At 47.5% G+C, this 17,294-nt stretch overlaps 1 protein-coding gene across 5 annotated transcripts in view; it reads right to left on the reverse strand.

The window, feature by feature from the left end:
• Positions 1-17,294, reverse strand: part of herc1 (HECT and RLD domain containing E3 ubiquitin protein ligase family member 1) — a 65,754-nt gene that overhangs the window by 6,249 nt on the left and 42,211 nt on the right. For 4 of the 5 annotated variants that reach the window (XM_061038931.1, XM_061038848.1, XM_061038762.1 and 1 more), the window contains exons 46-73: positions 17,173-17,225; positions 16,859-17,059; positions 16,599-16,773; positions 15,876-16,143; positions 14,590-14,803; positions 13,362-13,621; positions 12,499-12,626; positions 11,107-11,240; positions 10,168-10,368; positions 9,935-10,065; positions 9,619-9,842; positions 9,188-9,308; positions 8,868-9,014; positions 8,657-8,758; positions 8,389-8,562; positions 7,508-7,807; positions 7,361-7,426; positions 7,122-7,247; positions 6,871-7,009; positions 6,490-6,671; positions 6,234-6,389; positions 5,215-5,337; positions 5,029-5,131; positions 4,654-4,823; positions 2,514-2,652; positions 1,712-1,881; positions 443-612; positions 97-262 (exon numbers count right to left, since the gene is read on the reverse strand). In XM_061038931.1, coding sequence (XP_060894914.1) covers positions 97-262; positions 443-612; positions 1,712-1,881; positions 2,514-2,652; positions 4,654-4,823; positions 5,029-5,131; positions 5,215-5,337; positions 6,234-6,389; positions 6,490-6,671; positions 6,871-7,009; positions 7,122-7,247; positions 7,361-7,426; positions 7,508-7,807; positions 8,389-8,562; positions 8,657-8,758; positions 8,868-9,014; positions 9,188-9,308; positions 9,619-9,842; positions 9,935-10,065; positions 10,168-10,368; positions 11,107-11,240; positions 12,499-12,626; positions 13,362-13,621; positions 14,590-14,803; positions 15,876-16,143; positions 16,599-16,773; positions 16,859-17,059; positions 17,173-17,225 — 4,543 coding nt within the window. The remainder of the gene's footprint in view (positions 1-96; positions 263-442; positions 613-1,711; positions 1,882-2,513; positions 2,653-4,653; positions 4,824-5,028; positions 5,132-5,214; positions 5,338-6,233; positions 6,390-6,489; positions 6,672-6,870; positions 7,010-7,121; positions 7,248-7,360; positions 7,427-7,507; positions 7,808-8,388; positions 8,563-8,656; positions 8,759-8,867; positions 9,015-9,187; positions 9,309-9,618; positions 9,843-9,934; positions 10,066-10,167; positions 10,369-11,106; positions 11,241-12,498; positions 12,627-13,361; positions 13,622-14,589; positions 14,804-15,875; positions 16,144-16,598; positions 16,774-16,858; positions 17,060-17,172; positions 17,226-17,294) is intronic. The other variant, XM_061039016.1, reaches the window with a different exon arrangement.

The raw sequence follows: 17,294 nt of genomic DNA on the forward strand, positions 1-17,294 counted from the left end.
AAGACATCCACAGAACACAAAGAGAGAAACATCAATAGAGCGTCCTTTAGGCATCATCACTCGTCTGAAGCGTGAACCTGACGGACGCGTTCTCACCTGACACATCTCTGTGATGGTGTCATCAAAGACCCCGCCAGCATCATCGGCGCCCTCTCCCACCAGCTTGACCTTCCAGGCCCTGGAGGGCAGGCGGAGGTCCGAGGCGTTCAGCTTCACCACCTGACGAGCGATCTGCACAAAGATCGGTTTGCACTTCCGTCCCCTGCAGAGTCAAAGATTGAAAACAGGATGAAGAAACACGAGCAGCAGCTGCAGAGAGGGCGGGGCCTCTGAAGCGGGACAGTTTAAGAACCCATGTAAAGTCATGACCTGAAGAAGCAGTTAACCATCAGCGCTCGGCAAACATTCATCATATTATTCAACGAGAGCATGAGTCACTGACCGTGTGGAGATCCGTTTGACGGTGATCTGCGGGCCGTAGTTCTTCCCCTGCACCATCGTCTTTCCGATGGAGCGCACCATGGGCAGCGTGTAAACTCTGGGCGCCAACAGGGGCCTCAGCTGGCCCTGGACGATCCCCCAGGTGCCGGCGTTGTAATGGGACGTGCAGCTCTGCAGAAGGAGAAAGAGAATGTGATCACTGCTGAAGTAAAGCGACGGACGGATTTATTGACCTTCTTAACCCTCAGGCATCAGTTTTAATTTACGACCCTCTTAAAGAGCCCATATTCTGTCCTTTTTGGGGTTCGTATATTTAATCTATGTTCCTACTTTTGTACGTTCACAACAGCTGAAGTCCGAAAAAAGTGTCTGTTTTCATGTACTGCTCCTCCTTGCTCCCTCTCCGCTCTGAGTCCGTCAGCTACACTCTGTTGAGCCCACACTGTTAGACCCCACGTGGGCCAAGTCTGCTCTGATTGGTCTGCCGATCCGCTCTGTCGTTATTGGTCAGTTGCTCAGCACGCGTCTCGGAAATTTCAACATGAGCTGCTGGACTTGCCACAACGAGCCAATGGGCTTAGATCAGTGATCTCACACTGACAATGACGTCGGACTGACAAATTCTTATCGAGGGGGGCTAGAACCGAGCGCTACATGCAGCTAATGCTACAGCTAACAGGAGGACGTAGGAGAAGCCACTTTGAATTTTTGCACATAGATGTGTACATGCACAGGACACATGGAAAACACACTAAAGGGCATATAAAACCAGAAAAAGCATAATATGGGACCTTTAAGTCACTAAAGACAAAAATGTCCATTTCCAAAAAACTGCTATAAAAAGAGAACAGATTGATATTTTTTCAACTTTTTTTTTAATACATCTCTTAAACAACTTCAGCCCTGCTCAAAACTACCAAATATTGAATAATTATCAGGAATTTAACCCTTTAAATGCCAGAATCATGTAATCAAACTGGCATTTAAAGGGTTAAATTCCTGATAATTATTCAATATTTGGTAGTATTTAGCAGGGCTGAAGTTGTTTAAGAGATTTATGCAAAAAACAGTAGAAAAAAATATCAATCTGTTCTCTTTTTATAGCAGCTTTTTGGAAGTGGACATTTTTGTCCTAAATGACTTAAGAGGGTCGTAAACATGTTTCACAGTGTTCTATTGATCTATTAAAAAAATCACATTTAAAACGTTGTCTCGTCTTTGTTTTTGTTTTCAGCTTCAGTTTGAGAAACGCTCCTGGTTCTGAGTGTACCTGGTTGTTGGGGCTCAGGTTGAGCAGTCTCCACGACGAGTACATCAGGTCGGAGAAGTGGTAGAGGAGTCGAAGGCGAGCCCTCACCGCCTCGATGCTCACCTCCTTCAGCCCGCTGTACTGAGGAGGAACCGCCACCGGGAGGCCGAGCTGGAGAGGAACTGACGAGCCTGCAGAGGAGGGGGACAGGTTTTTAATGTCACGGTACCTGAGAGTGGACCGCCACATTTAACTGCAGCAGGCGGATACTTTAGAGAAGCTACCTGCTCGTAAAGAAAAGTTCAAATGACTGAGAGTGTGTGTGTGTGTGTGTGTGTGTGTGTGTGTGTGTGTGTCTGACCTGCAGGATAAGTTTATGTGTGTGTGTGTGTGTGTGTGTGTGTGTCTGACCTGCAGGATAAGTTTATGTGTGTGTGTGTGTGTGTGTGTGTGTGTGTGTGTGTGTGTGTGTGTCTGACCTGCAGGATAAGTGTGTGTGTGTGTGTGTGTGTGTGTGTGTCTGACCTGCAGGATGTGTGTGTGTGTCTGACCTGCAGGATGTGTGTGTGTGTGTGTGTGTGTGTGTGTCTGACCTGCAGGATGTGTGTGTGTGTCTGACCTGCAGGATGTGTGTGTGTGTGTGTGTGTGTCTGACCTGCAGGATGTGTGTGTGTGTGTGTGTGTCTGACCTGCAAGATGTGTGTGTGTGTGTGTGTGTGTCTGACCTGCAAGATGTGTGTGTGTGTGTGTGTGTGTGTGTGTGTGTGTGTGTGTCTGACCTGCAGGATAAGTGTGTGTGTGTGTGTGTATGTGTGTGTCTGACCTGGGGCTCGGGGCGGCACAGACGGGGCGGTCCAGGCAGCACTGTGGCAGCGTCCTGCAGAGATCTGGTGGATGTTTTTGCCCTGCATCACCGTCACCACTGTGGGCTCTCTGACGTGGTTGGTGTGACCCAGGCCGAGCTGCACGATGAGAAAGTAATCCTTTATATTCAGCCTTAGTGTAAATTAAACATTCATTCATTATTTAGAGAGAATGAATACTTCCTGCTGGAATGTTTTAGGTCCACGCTTTAATAACTTGTTTCAATCAGCAGATATGTTTTATATGTTTAAACTAAATTAAGATCACAATATTCACCTTTAACTAGCTGCCTATTAGCATGCTAATATGTAGCATGTTAGCACCCCCTACTGTAAATCTCTGAACTCCTACCCCCCCTCGCCCTACCCAGACCTCTCGGGTCATCAGACCAGCGGCTCCTGGCTGCTCCTCGGTCGAGGCTTAAGGGGAAGTAGCTGCCTTGAAGCTTTTTTCCCCTCATGCATTTCAGGTTCTTTCAGATCGGCCCCGTTAGCTCCCTAAAGGTCGAGTGTGTACGTTTCTTTGAATGATTCTGCTTTTAGGTTATCTTATCATGCAGCACTTTGTTTTTAAATTTGCTCTATAAATAAAATAGATTTGAAAATATTGACATTTGTTACCGTTCCTTTGACAAGTTTGACTTTAGTTTGTGATCCCTAACCACTTCCTGTATCTGTGCTTAACTTCATGTCCCTTCCATCTACAGCAGTGGTTCTCAAACTTTTTAGACTGCGTACCACCGCCGAAAATATTTGGCTCTCCAAGTACCACCATTATGGTAGATGTTAAAATACACTGTCGGCCTATTTCAACACACATTTCATGCAAGAGGCAAATTAATTCATAAAAATAATATTATTTATTATTGACTGCTGGCAGCCACACTGTAGGACTACTAAGGGCTAGTGATAGAACCTACACACACAGAAGTGCAGAACAATAAAAATGACAACTTTATACCAACAACCTGTTGAAATATTTAGTCTCCAGTGTTTCCGTATTATATTTCCGACCTGTTCTCATTTAATTTTTCATATATTCATAAAATTGCTGCGTGCCTGAGAGAGCGAGATGTAGCGGCGGAGAGAGAGAGAGAGCGCGTGAGAGTGCAGGCGCGCGCTCCGCAGGCTCGGTGCAAACAGCGGCGCTTTATTATAAGTCTCTGCGTTCAACTGCCTTTTTTTTTTAAATCCCTCTCGACTCCTACGGAGTGTTAAGACATCAAAAGAGAGCAGAATCACATCAGCTTCAGAGCAAGAGAGAGAGATAGAGGGAGGGTGAGCGATAAGGTCCGCTGTCCGTACATGCATCAAAACTGAAGTTTCTCCTGGCTCCGTTTTAAAAATGTTAATGTTAAAATGTAATGCTGCTTGCTTCGGATTGTGTGCTGAACTCCAATAAATAACAAAATATCTGTTAATGCAGGTCTACATTAACAGAATATTTGTTATAGTTCAGTACTGAAACAACAGCAAGCAGCTGTAGACCTACATTAACAGATATTCTACATTAACAGATATTCTGTTAATGTAGAATTTCTGTTAATATAGACCTACATTAACAGATACCACCATTCTGTTGTTTCAGTACTGAACTATAACAGAATATCGAGTGGAACCTTTCAAAACGTGAGGCGTACTCCTGTTGTTGTTTATGTCTGTGTGTGAGCATAAATTGAGCAGATTAAAGTTGTTTGTTGCAAAAACTAGATTAGAGGGGAAAACACATTTGATATAAATACAACAACTCAATAGATACGAGACAGATAAGATTACGACAAAAAAAATTGTAGTTTTATGTTGAACGGGTTTGTTTTTTATATTGTGGAGATTTGTTTGTGTACCACCACAGGGAGCCCACATACTACCGGTGGTACCATAGTTTGAGAACCACTGATCTACAGGAAGGGCCTTACTTTATTTCAAAATAAAAGCACACATTTAGTAAAGTACTGCCAGCTTAAGACAGGACAAACCTTCAAAATAAAAGCCTGACAAAAACTTGAAATGCAATATAATGGAAAATCAAAGATGTGATATGTCTCTATTTGTGTGTGTGTGTGTGTGTGTGTGTGTGTGTGTGTGTGTGTGTGTGTGTACCTGTCCCTCTGAGTTGCTGCCCCAGGTGTAAACGTCTCCGTTGGCAGAGAGAACCAGAGTGTGTTCAGCTCCCACAGCCACGTCCTGGATGTGGACCCCCGACAGAGCCGGGACCTGCTGAGGCCGGTTGTGGTTCCTGGCTCGGCCCTCAGGGAGGCCGATGAGGCGGTCTGACACACAGAGGGGGAAAACAACATAAAGAGACCGAATAACACAAACGGTCCAAACAGGAAGTTTAACTCTGCAGGTGTTTTTAAGACTTAAATCCTAAAGATACAAAAAGACTCCTGGGGCTCATCTGTGACTCAGGAGACCAAAGAGAGGCAGTCCTGCTTTTCTCAGCTGAGACTCAGAAAGCATCAAACCCTGCCGTACCTTGTCCGAACGTGTAAACTTTCCCGTCTTTGGTTAAAGCCACAGAGAACTGAGTTCCACAGGCGACTTTATTGATGCCGATTCCACACAGGACGTCCACTTTCTGAGGAGATAAAAACACATTTACATTCAGACGGATGTGAACACCTTCACCGCACAGCCCACATGAAGACGCACAGCTCCTACCTGAGGAGAGGACTTGGCTGTGGAGTTTCCGAGTCCCAGTTTTCCGTAGTCTCCGTCCCCAAAAGCCCAGACCATCATCCCGTCAGCAGAGACGACCAACGTGTGGTTCAGCCCACAGGCCACCTGAGGAGGACACGCAGGTCAGGATGAACTCTGAGAGACGTCACCACTCATCCGCAAAGTTTACTGGAGATTTCAGCTTTATAAAAAAATTAAGACTTCTTTATGGAGTCGTGAACATGTCAAAGGAAACTCTCAAAAGATGTTTCTAATTAGTTTCAGTTTGGATACGAAACATCAGGAAGTGTTTTCACTGCTTGAAAATGATTATTAGACTTAAAGGAGCAGTATGTAACTCTGACCCCTAGTGTTTAAAATGGGTACTGCAGTCCAAATTCTAAACATTGAAGAGAGATGTCTCCCCCCCTCCTCTCTAGAGTCGATGCTCACGCAGGTCACCATGTGGTGGACACTGAAGCTTCAGTGTTTATCCAGCTCTGTATGGGTCTGTAAACCTTTCTGTGTTCTAACCTCTCTCCATTTTTCAAAAAGCATCTCCAACATTGATCCTAGTTTGAGCACGTTTCTGCTCGTGGAGCTTATTAGAAACATGCAGAGGCTTTTTAGGTCGGGTACAATCACTTCTATCTGAACCACTTCTCTTGACCCGCTTCCATCGCTGCAACACCTGTTGACCTGATAACTGCTCTCATATCTGGCAAACCGAGGGGCGTCCAAAACGGCCGTGTGGGGGGGCCTTAAAACCGCCTACCTTCTCTGGTCCAAACAAATCCAGAGCATTCAGGACCAGAATCTAAAGTTAGAAGGAGGACATACTGGCTGCTGCATTGTTGTCAGAGAAGCCAGCACTTCAACATAGCATGTTTCCTTAATGTCTGATCATATAGTAAGCTCACTTTTCACTCACTACACATCTCACTGATTTTCTGCACGTCTAATCCCTTTGCATACATGATGTGCTCATCTAGAAACATTTTTGTCGATATTTTCTGTCCCACCTGTCCGACTTGGTATCCCTCCAGAGCGGTGACCTTCTCTGGAAGCTTCTTGTTGGAGGTGTTTCCCAACCCCAGCCTGCCGTAATCGCCGTTTCCAAACGTGAAGAGTTTTCCATCAGCTGTGACCACGGCCGAGTGTTTGAAGCCGCACGACATCTGAAGGACGGAGATGGCGAGGGAAAGCAGGCGAGCTTAAAAATATTTCATTATTTGTTCATCTGGAACTGATCAGCTGAATGAATCTCCTCTTACTGACCTGCACCACCTCCTCTCCCTGCAGGGCTTCGATCTGTCTCGGACGCCGCTGGCGGTCGCTGTTCCCGTGGCCCAGTTTACCGTAGTCGCCGTCGCCCCAGCTGAACACCTCGCCGCTCTCCGTCAGAGCCATGGAGTGACCGTCGCTGCCGCAGGACGTCACCAGCTGAGTCACAACGAAACCTGATGGACCAAAGAGACGACAGATTGGTCAGAGAGGAGGAACGACTGACATGTCCGCCCGCACCTGAGGAAGGCGAAACCCATTCCTGCAACCGACCAGCACCTGAGACCGTAGGTCGGCTGTGCATGTGTCGCCCTGAAGGTCATACAAACACGTTTGTTTGTTTCAGTTTTTTCAGAAGCTCTTTTATTTACGGACCTTGCAGAGCTGAGATGACGGTGAGGATGTGCAGGTCGTCAGAGTTTCCCTGACCCAGGCGCCCGTAGCTTCCCTCCCCGCAGGCCAACACCGTCCCGTTCGGCTGGATGACGAAGGTGCAGTTCTGACCGCACACGACCTGCAGACGACGAGGAGGAGGAGACGGGTGGAGAAAAGTCATACACAGCACATAAACATATGTAATCTCAACTTCATAAAACATCCATCCTGAGAGACTTCAGTCTGTGTACCTGCTGAGCCTGAGAGAAGGACGGCGCTGTCGTTGGCACCAGGATGTTTCTGCCCGCCTCCGCCAGCTGTCCGTGTCGACCTGCTCCCCACAGGTACACGTCACACTTCCCCCCGAGGTGCCAGTCCTGCAAACACACACACACACACGTGAGGAGAAGATGGCATTAGAATAGCCGCTCTTGTCTCCAGAGTCTGAGGAGAGGAAACGTGTATTAAAGCTGATCCAGGTGTGAATCACCTCTGGTCTGGAGGTCGCCCAGGACATGATCTGCTCGTCCATACCGGAGCCCCATTTACTGTTGTCCTGTTGAACAGAGCACACGCCGTTATCAAACCGTTAAAACGACTCGTTAAGCAGCGTCACAGTCAGCAGCGCCTCACTCACCATGAGCAGAGCCAGCTCGTCTTTGGGCACCGGCTCCAGGTCGGGGACGGAGAACGACTCGGGGAAGGTCGCCCCTCGAGCCAGAGCCTCCGCCGCCTTCACCGTGGTGGAGAAGCAGTCGAGCCACGCCCACTCGCTCGCACACCACACGGCCGTGCCGGACTCCAGAGGGCAGTGACGGAGGGGAGGGGGCACAGGGGGCCGACACAGGAGATGGTCCAGGTGGAGACCAACAGCCAGGGAGGCCAGACACTGCATGTAGGGACTGTGGACCAGCTGCTCGCCGCACACCACGTGAGGCTGGAGAAGAAGAAGACAAGGAAACACCTTCAGCTGAAGAGGTTCAATTTTAAATACTAAAGGACTTTTACATCTGCTATACCACTGATACTCAATAATAATTTCCTGCATTTTAAAGAGGCAGCTACCAAGTTGCCCAGACCCCAAAACATTTTCATTGGTGGAATTCCTGCATTTGTTTTTTATTTTCGGTGCATCATTTTACCATGCAGAACTTGCAGAACAGCAGATTGCAAACGTTCAAATCTGAGTCTCAAACTAGCCACAAATTTAATGTGTCTTAAACAGCCATAACATGTGACTCATACAGGAAGTATTTTTCTGCCACCGTACAATTCCCATTTGGAGCAGCATCTGCTCAGCTGTGCTCCTTGTGCTGCAGACTGTGCCTAGAGGATTGCAAACTATGGAGTCATAGCGCCCTCTGCTGGACAAACTACACCATGACGCCATTTCTAAATCATCTCAAGCATCTTTTTCGGCATAGAAGGTTCACATCTGCAAATATCTGTGAACACATTCTCAAATATTGACACATTTGTGAGAGATGAATATCCGCTGACTGATTTGTGTGTGTGTACCTTCTCGTAGGCATACTGCTCCTGCAGCATGACAGGAAGTCTCTCCAGGAAGGCCCTCATGCAGGGCGCCATGTTGAGGCCGACCACGCCCTGCTTCTTGAGCGCTGTGCGGCATGTGGCCAGCACGTGGTGAGACGACATGAACTCTTTGGAGCAGTTCACAACCAGCACGTCCTGGAGATGAAGCACACCGGAGCGTCAATAAACATCAGTTAAATTTTTATCTTTTAAATGACCCGACATGAAAATATGAGTCAGGATGTCTCACCTTTGACCTGTTCGAGCAGACGGCCACGCCCACATCTGGAATCCAGACGATGTTCTGGATCGCACCTGAACCGGCGACTACTGTCTGCAGCACTGAGCCATCCTGATGGGGAAACACAGTGAATCACCCATCTTTTACCTGCAGTGTTTCCTGTGTGTGTGTGTGTGTGTGTGTGTGTGTGTGTGTGTGTGTGTGTGTGTGTGTATCCTACCCTCAGAGACCAGATGTTCATGAGGCCTCCCACTCCTCCGGATGCCAGAGCCAGACCGTCGGGGCTGAAGGCGAGCGTCCTGACCGGAGTGATGTGGCCCTTCAGCTGGAAAACACACGTCGCTCCTTTTCCTGACCGACGGGAGGACTGACGGAGAGAGAGAGAGAGAGAGAGTGTGTAAGAGGAAGAGCACACACACTTTTAGATCTCATTGGAGGAAGAGCTTCTAGCAGGTCTTTACAGAGAGAGGATGAATCTGTAAAAAACATATTTTTTCAGGTGATGTTTCGGGTTAAATCATCGTGGATGTGTTTCAGTACCATGAACTTTGGTTTGGCTTCATGCTCCCACCATCCCTCTGAGTCCGAAGGGGAGGATTCTGGGAAGTTGGAGATGTCTTGAGGAACAGTCCAGACTGACACGAGGCCGTTCTGACAGCATCTGACGAACACAGAAACCACATCAAGACCTTCCTGCACAGTGTCCCTTTTTACAGAGCAATCGTGCGTCACACAGTGTGGGGCCCCGTGTGAGTCCGCCCTGACACTGTGTCCTGTGGTTCTAATGTGTTCTTAAATCTTTGCATTTTGCCTTTAAAACTCGAGCTGCTGTGATGCAAGAAAATCTAACTCAAACTGCATCAAAGGGATCATTCCTCAGGCAGACGGTCTGAGAGCAAATGAGGATGTCAACACGAGTCTGCAGGAGAAAAGAGAATAAACCAGAGAGTGTGATCAGCTGTTCCACTTACATGGCTAGCATGTTGAGGGGCTTTGGGGCTCGTCCCTGCAGGCTGCACCAGGCCACGCCGTTCACCAGCGACGGGTGTCTGAGAATCTGCAGGCAGCGCCAGCCGGAGCCTGAATCCGAGCCGGAGCGAGAGTCCGGACTGGCCCACAGCTTCACCGTCTCCTCTTTGGCACAGGTGAGCAGGATCTGACCGTTCGGACTCCACTTCATACTGCTGATCGACTCCTGGAGGAACAGCAAACAGAGGAAAGAGTTTGGCTACACTCGTCGGATTTCAGAATCAAAAGAGTTTGTTTGTGTAAGAATAAATATTTTACTTTGTGTGCATCGATGACGACGATGGCGCCTTTCTCCAAAGGCTCTTTGGTTCCTATCAGGAGCTTTCCGTCTGCGTAGCCGACAGCGAAAGGCTTGTCTTCGCTGTACCACGCTATGTGCATCACGGCCACTGACAGAAGAAGAAAGAGGAGACAGACGGGGGAGTAATTATCAAAGATCTGGTAGAAGGTTTTTGAAGCGTGAAGTTGAAAACACTCAAAGTCATTTTTACCGTCTTTCCTGTAGCAGTGCTCCAGCTCGGTGCGGTGCATGCTGCAGGAGTCAAGCACCTCGATGAGGCCCAGGGATCCGTCCATCCGTCCCACCAGCAGCATGTCTTTGGGTTCACCGCACCACAGCGACTCCGCCTCCTCTTTGGGCCAGGCCAACGCCGACACCCAGTGAGGCTGCACGTCCAGGAGACCTTTACCGCCTTTAAGAGGAAGACACCAAGTCGCAGTTTACGTTTACGTTTTTTAAAACATGTTTGGGCATATCGTCCATAAAAGCTTCCTGTGAGTCTGCCGTTCGTTGCTGATGGCCCAGCCGTTAGGTCACGCCCCCTTCACAGAGGTTAGGGAATAAACGTCACCCCTGGAGGAGAAACTCCGGGTGAGGAGAGAAACAACGTTTGTGTTGACACATGACGCTCACTCCTGCAGATATCAGGAGTTTTCTGCATGTTTGAAAGCAGCTATAAAATTGCTGCCAAAATGAACGATGGTCTGTCAGGAGGTTAACCTTGTTTGGTATGTGTGATTGCTCAAATACACGTTCTACAATATCACTTTCCCTGCAGGCAGAGCCATGGCCGGTTGCTCGCACTAACGAGAACAACGACACCCACAGAAAGCTGGTTGGTGTATCGAGTGGGAGCCATGTTTCTTCTCTTCAGGCGAGCAGCAGTGTGATGGTGGGCTTTGATGCTGGAGGCGATTGAAAGTGATTGAGGACAGATGGAGCGTGCTGCATCCAGTCCTCGGGCAGATTTATTTTTTAATGGGAGCTATAAAAATGTAATAAGTCCTCTCATTCATATTCTGTGGAGCTCGCACGCCACGGGTACGATCTGCTCCGCTTCAAACTCTGTTCAGACAACAGTTCATGAACAAACTGAAACACACAACAGATTAAAGACCGCAAGAGGAGATGGAAATTAAAGAATGTTTACCGTTAACCTGCCAGATGTTGACCATTTTCTCCATGGCGGAGGCGAGATATTTCCCAGTGACACTCCACGCCAGAGGAGACATGCAGGGGTCGCTGGGAGACCCCAAACCGGACATCCCCTCCTCTGAACCATCGCTGAGAGAACACAAGATTCACACAGATTAGACCAAAACATGAAGCTGCATTTTCCTATTTGTCCTCTAGGGGGCAGCAGAGAACAATCCTTAATTATGACCTCTCAAAGGAGGCAACACGTCGTAGAGATGTTGTTGAGATGTCAGAGCATTCAGCCAACAGTTACAAAACGTGCTATCATTCGTTTGACCACACTCTCAGACTTTCACTCCCCTTTGTAAAATCTCTTTTTTGATCCTCTTGAACTCTTCAGAAACAAAACTGTATTTTGTAACTCTCATCTAGTAATATTGGTGCATTTCTACACTGAAATTACCCGATATCGATCGTCACTGGATATCCTAATATCGGCCGGCCGATATTATTGGCTGGCTCGATTTATCAGTCGGGCTCTAATGTGAGCAAGTAAAAAGTGCAGTTAGCATCGTTAGCACCAGCGCTAGTTTGGTTACGTCTGCCATCGCACTAATCTCATGTAAACAAAAGTGACGGCGTCGCACGATGACGTCACACGGAGGAGAAACCGGCGCACAGTGTGACATTAGGAGAAGAAAACTGGGGTTTTTTTATATTTGATTTTGACTTCAAAATTGTTGAAAAATTTCATGAAAAAATTTTGACTTCAAAAATTTAGAAATCTTTCATGATTTTTTATATTTAAAAAAAAAGATTTTTAGTTTTGGGCTTTTTCATGCCTTCAATGGAGAGATAGGACAGTGGATAGAGTCAAAAATCAGGGAGAGTGGGGAATGCGAGAAAGGAGCCACAGGTGGGATGCGAACCCGGGCCGCCTGCTTGAGACTACAGCCTCCATACTTGTGATGTATGTATGTCTTCGAAAATTTTCCTGAAAAAATGTTGACTTCAAAAATTTCGAAAATTTTCATGAAAAAATGTTGATTTCAAAATTGTCGAAAATTTTCATGAAAAAAATTTGACTTCAAAAATGTATACTGGGTAAGTTTTGAACTAATCCAGTATTTATCATCTAGAGGATTGTGCATCATACGGAGATCTGCAGGGGAGGAACAAGACTTCTGGTTTTTGTTTATAGTCGTGATTGATCACACTAAGCGGTCTCTGGCTGTGTGCAGGACAATCAGCTGAACGCAGGTTATCATCAGATCTCAACAACCTGCAGTAAAGCAGAGCAGTCGTGATATATCGGCAGACACTCCCATCACTGCCAGGTGAAAGCTGATTGGTCCTCAGATGTTGCCTGTATAGACTGAGGTTTCTAAAATAATAAGATTCTTACTCCTTGTTGAAGATGCAGGTCTGCTGGAGGCTGTACTGGTTCTTTGTTACATTCCACACTCTGACCGTCCCATCGTTCCCGCTGGTCGCCAACAGGCCTCTCTTACTGCACCAACCACAGGTGATGACCTGAGAGAAACATGGAGAGGGACTTTATAATTCAGCGAACAAACACAGTCACGTTATAACCAAAAATTTAATCCGGATCAGGAATTATTTTTGTTGTTGTTCATGGTCAGGTAATCCCGTTAGCGTCCGTCTGACCTCGACTGGATCAACCTGATCCACATAGAGATCATCAAAGATTACAACATCTAGACCACCAGAGCACTAAAGGGGACTACATGTTACATACTTCGTCCACAGGGGGGCGCTAACACATCCAGAAAAAACTTTTATTTGAATATTCACATCACATAAACGTCAACATCGCCAAATTCTTAACAACTTAAAAGCCGTATGAAGACGAAGAGGTTCCCGCTTGACGACCCCCCTTATGTCCCGTGCATGTCAGCCTAGACGCTTGAGTTGCGGGGGCCAGAAGGTGCCATGTGGTAGGGCAGGTAGCATTGGCGTGGTCTCTACCTGGAGCTTGCATCAACAGCCTGGGTCTGTTGGTGGTTGCCGGGGGCAACAAAGGGCCGTAAGGTAGGTTATGTAATTTATCAGTCGGGCATAATCAGGATGAGGGATGTCTTCACTGAGCGCTGATCCTTTCATTAAAGCAGCTTGTGTTTATTTCTAATAGTCATGACATTTCAGTGACATCACAGCGAGATATTCGATAAAAACCCTGAAACATTTTTATTTCGGCGGACCTTTAAAGTCATAAACATTCAGAGAAACGTGGAGATTTTCACTCACCCTGCTCTGATGAGCCTCCAGTTTGATGAAGGAGCACTTCCGCAGATCCCCCGCCATGTCGGCAAAGGTCTGCGGCCGGCTCTGGTTGTTGTCGCGGTCGTGCGCGGCCAGCGTGCGGACCAGCTGCTGGGCAGCCCACTGGCGGTGCTGAGAGGACAGCCTGGAGGACAGGCAGCAGGCCGCCAGAGCGTTGGCCAGCTCCAGAGGCCCTACAGCGGAGGGATTATGGGAAGGATGGGCATACAAATGCGCAATTAGACCTGCTCGACACGGAAAACAAGGTGACAAGGTTTCCCGGTGAGTGAGAGAAGAATCACGGATGAAAAAAAGACAAACATGAAAACAGAAAAAAAAACACAAAAACTAAACAAAAGATGAACTGAGCTGCAGCGGTCTTCATGGATGAACATGAACACAAACACGAGATGATTAAAAACAGATCCACAGGGCAGAACTCAAAGTCTCTCACAGACCAGATTCACACGGCGGCCATGTTCCCGTGATGTCACCATCAGGAACACAATCGTTGAAGTGTCTGTTGTGCTCCAGGTTTAGGTCGTATTAATGTCGTAAATCTGAGTTTTCATTTCAAAGCTTCCTGATTGATGAGAAAGTAAACAGACAGGATACAGACGTCCTATCAAATAAAGGCCAAAAATCCGGTTTAATAACCCGTTAGCATTCAGACACTTCCTGGTTAACATTTAAGTTTTGAGGGTCACTGATGCGATATGAAAGCCGTCCTCCAGAACCTCCACTGGCTCCATGTTCCCCAACAAGTCCAGTTTAAAGCCTTCAACAACCAGACCCCACCTCACTGACCTGACACTGATGATGAGAACAGTTGCTCAGGTTTGTTTCCTAACACGACTTCAACCTGACGCACAACAGACACGACAACAACGATTTGGCTCCTCCCCCTGAGAGTGACATCACGGCAACATGGCCGCCTTGAGAATCTGGTCGTCTGTAGAGTAATTCTGCAGTTTGCTGGTGAGAGTTTGAGAGCAAATATTGAGGCGTGAATTTGATCGTTTGACCCCCAGATGATATAAAAGTACTAAGTCCAGACACACTATCCAATATCTACTTACTTACCGCAGCTAACTATCAACATGAAACCTCGAGATTCTGAGATAAAACAACGACCAATGAGACGAAGAGATGCACGTTATCAAGGTCACAAAGGTCACAAAAGAAATCTCCCGAGTCTCCTGAGCCTACAAACCTCTTTTCTCCATGTCGGCCTTGTCATAAGCAGGTCTGAGTCTGGCTCCTTTATCGGCCAGCAGCGCCACCAGCGCCTGAGTCACCACGAAGTTAGGGGACGTGACGAGCTTGTTCTCCTCGGCCACGCCGCGCAGGAAGCTCGGCAGGAACTTCCTCTGGATGGGGTCGTCCACTGTGGTCAGATTCATGCCGGTGGCGGCAGAGATCAAGTTCTGGAGGGGAAGAAAAGAAGCAGTGAGGGGGATTAGAGTCAGAAATCAGGGACAGAGTGAGACATTTTTTTAAAACTTAAAGCTCCTTAAACCAGAGGAACTTGTGGTTTAAGTCGATGTTGGCGCCCCTAGTGGACAAAGTGATAAGTCTTATTTCTTTGCTGATCTTGTCTAGTAGCATTTTTTATGAGGGATCACTCTAATCATAGGTTTTAGAATAACCTGTACAATACAATACTACTTTATTTACAGAGCACATTTAAAAACAACAGAGTTGACCAAAGTGCTTTACAACAAAAAAAGGAAACATAACAATAGACAAAGCAAAAAACGAAACAGACAAACTTATACTGGGTCTATGAACGCCAAAGCATACAAATACGTTTTCGGACGTGATTGAAACACTGGCAACGTGGGTGACAACCTAACCTGGGGGGTGCAAGTGGTTCCACAATTTAGGGGCTATAACTGCGAAGGCCCGGTCTCCCCTATGCTTTAGCCTAGCTTTGGGTGCAACCAGAAGCAACTGGTCAGCCGACCTCAATGACCGTGACAGGAGATACGGCTGTAAGAGATCAGAGAGGTAGGATGGAGCCTGCCCGTTCAATGCTTTGTAAGCAAACATCATGATTTTAAAATGGATCCTAAACTTGACAGGGAGCCAATGAAGGGAGGCCAGGACGGGAGTGATGTGCTCTCGCTCGTGTGTTCCTGTGAGGAGCCGAGCAGCAGCATTTTGCACAAGCTGCAAACGAGACAAGGAGGCCTGGCTAACACCAACATAAAGAGCATTACAATAGTCAAGGCGGGTTGAGATAAAAGCATGTATCACCGTCTCAAAGTCATTAAAAGAAAGAAAAGGCTTGATCTTAGACAGTTGTTTCAGCTGAAGAAACTAGATTTTACAACAGAATTTATCTGTTTGTCCATTTTCACACCGAGGTTGGTTACTGTGGGTTTTACATAAGGATCAAAGGGGCAGAGGTCTAGAGGGGCATGACAGGAACCTGCGTTAGTAATATGATACGATCTACGGTCTACCTGCGGTCTGATGATCAGTGTCTCTGTGTACCTGAGTGCAGAGCTGCACCAGCAGCTTGGCGGCGTTGGGACTGTTTGAGGCCAAGCAGCCCACAGCGGTGCTGAGGTAAGCCAGACAGGAGATGGGTTTGCTGGCCTTGGCGGCCCCTCTTGGTCTCTCGCAGTGTCCGGAGCCGGCTGTGGGACTGGTGGAGAGACCGGCGCGACCTGCAGCCGCCAAACACATCAGCCTGACCAGAGTCCTGATGTCGGTCAGACCCAGAGACTCCAGACCGGCTGCAAGGCTGCAGCTCGAGCCGCTGAGGGGAAGAAAGGAGAGGAAAGTCAGGGGGGAGTATTATAAGAAAATCCAGGATAGGTTAAAGATAAACTTTATTGATCCCCCATGGGGGAAATTTGTTTGCATTACAGCAGCTCAAGAAAACAGGAAAAAGGAATAAAAAAACAGAAAACAAAAAAACAAAACAGAAAGGTTTGCTGCAGTGGGTGATGGTGGTGGTTCAGCTTTTCATACCGTTTTATTTGGTTGCATTAACTTTTTAGATTATAGAATGTGAATTAAAGATTCTCTGAAGAAAGTATTTTCTGAATGAACAGACGCTCAAATTGACAAATATCCTCTAAAACCGAGCGAGTCAAATCAGCTGAGACGATAACATCTTCATGAGTTGTTTTAAAAATGGTGTCCAGTTGATTCCATGTTGTAAAGGCGATAACAGCAGAGATCTGAACGCTCTGACAGAGTGTGTCTTACCTGACGGACAGCAGGGACAGCGCTCTCATCACCATCGTTCTGGCCAGCAGCACCTGAGCCGCAGCCGTCACCCTCCTCAGAGCCATCACGCGGTCGTGAGGGTTGTGCAGGGCCGCCGCCTGCTCGCCGAGGGTCACCCTGCCCGAGGAACTCTTATCCACCGACGTCTGACAGCCTGAACACACCACACAGTCGTGTTGACCGGCGAGAAACTCGACACAGCACACTGAAGACCAACACTTTAAATCTGTCCTCCTCACCGATCTGCAGCAGCGTCTCCTCCATGCTGTTTGTGGCCGTCACCATGGCAACGGAGGCTCCCAGCGGGTCGCTATCGGGGAACTGAACCGCCTCGGGTACGATCCTTCGCTCAGTGAGACCCAACGGACCGGACAAAAGTTCAAACTCCTCCTCCCCCGTCAGCTTCTCATCCTCATCCACATCCAGCATGTCCCAGTCCTCTGCAGGCGGGACGGACACACACGTGAAGCGTTTACAACCGAAGAAAAACTCGCCGCCATGTGATGGCATGAACATTAAACACATCATGTTATATTTCTGAGTTTGTTCACACCTTCATAGACACTGTCCTGCTTCCCGAGGAGGTCCGGAGCTTGCCCTTTATACCTGAATACATTTCAAAGGAGAAAAATCATGAGAATTTATCGTGAAAACTTCCTTTAAAGGAGCAATCTG

Source organism: Labrus mixtus, chromosome 1, assembly GCF_963584025.1.
Source record: "Labrus mixtus chromosome 1, fLabMix1.1, whole genome shotgun sequence".
NCBI classification, from domain to species: domain Eukaryota; kingdom Metazoa; phylum Chordata; class Actinopteri; order Labriformes; family Labridae; genus Labrus; species Labrus mixtus.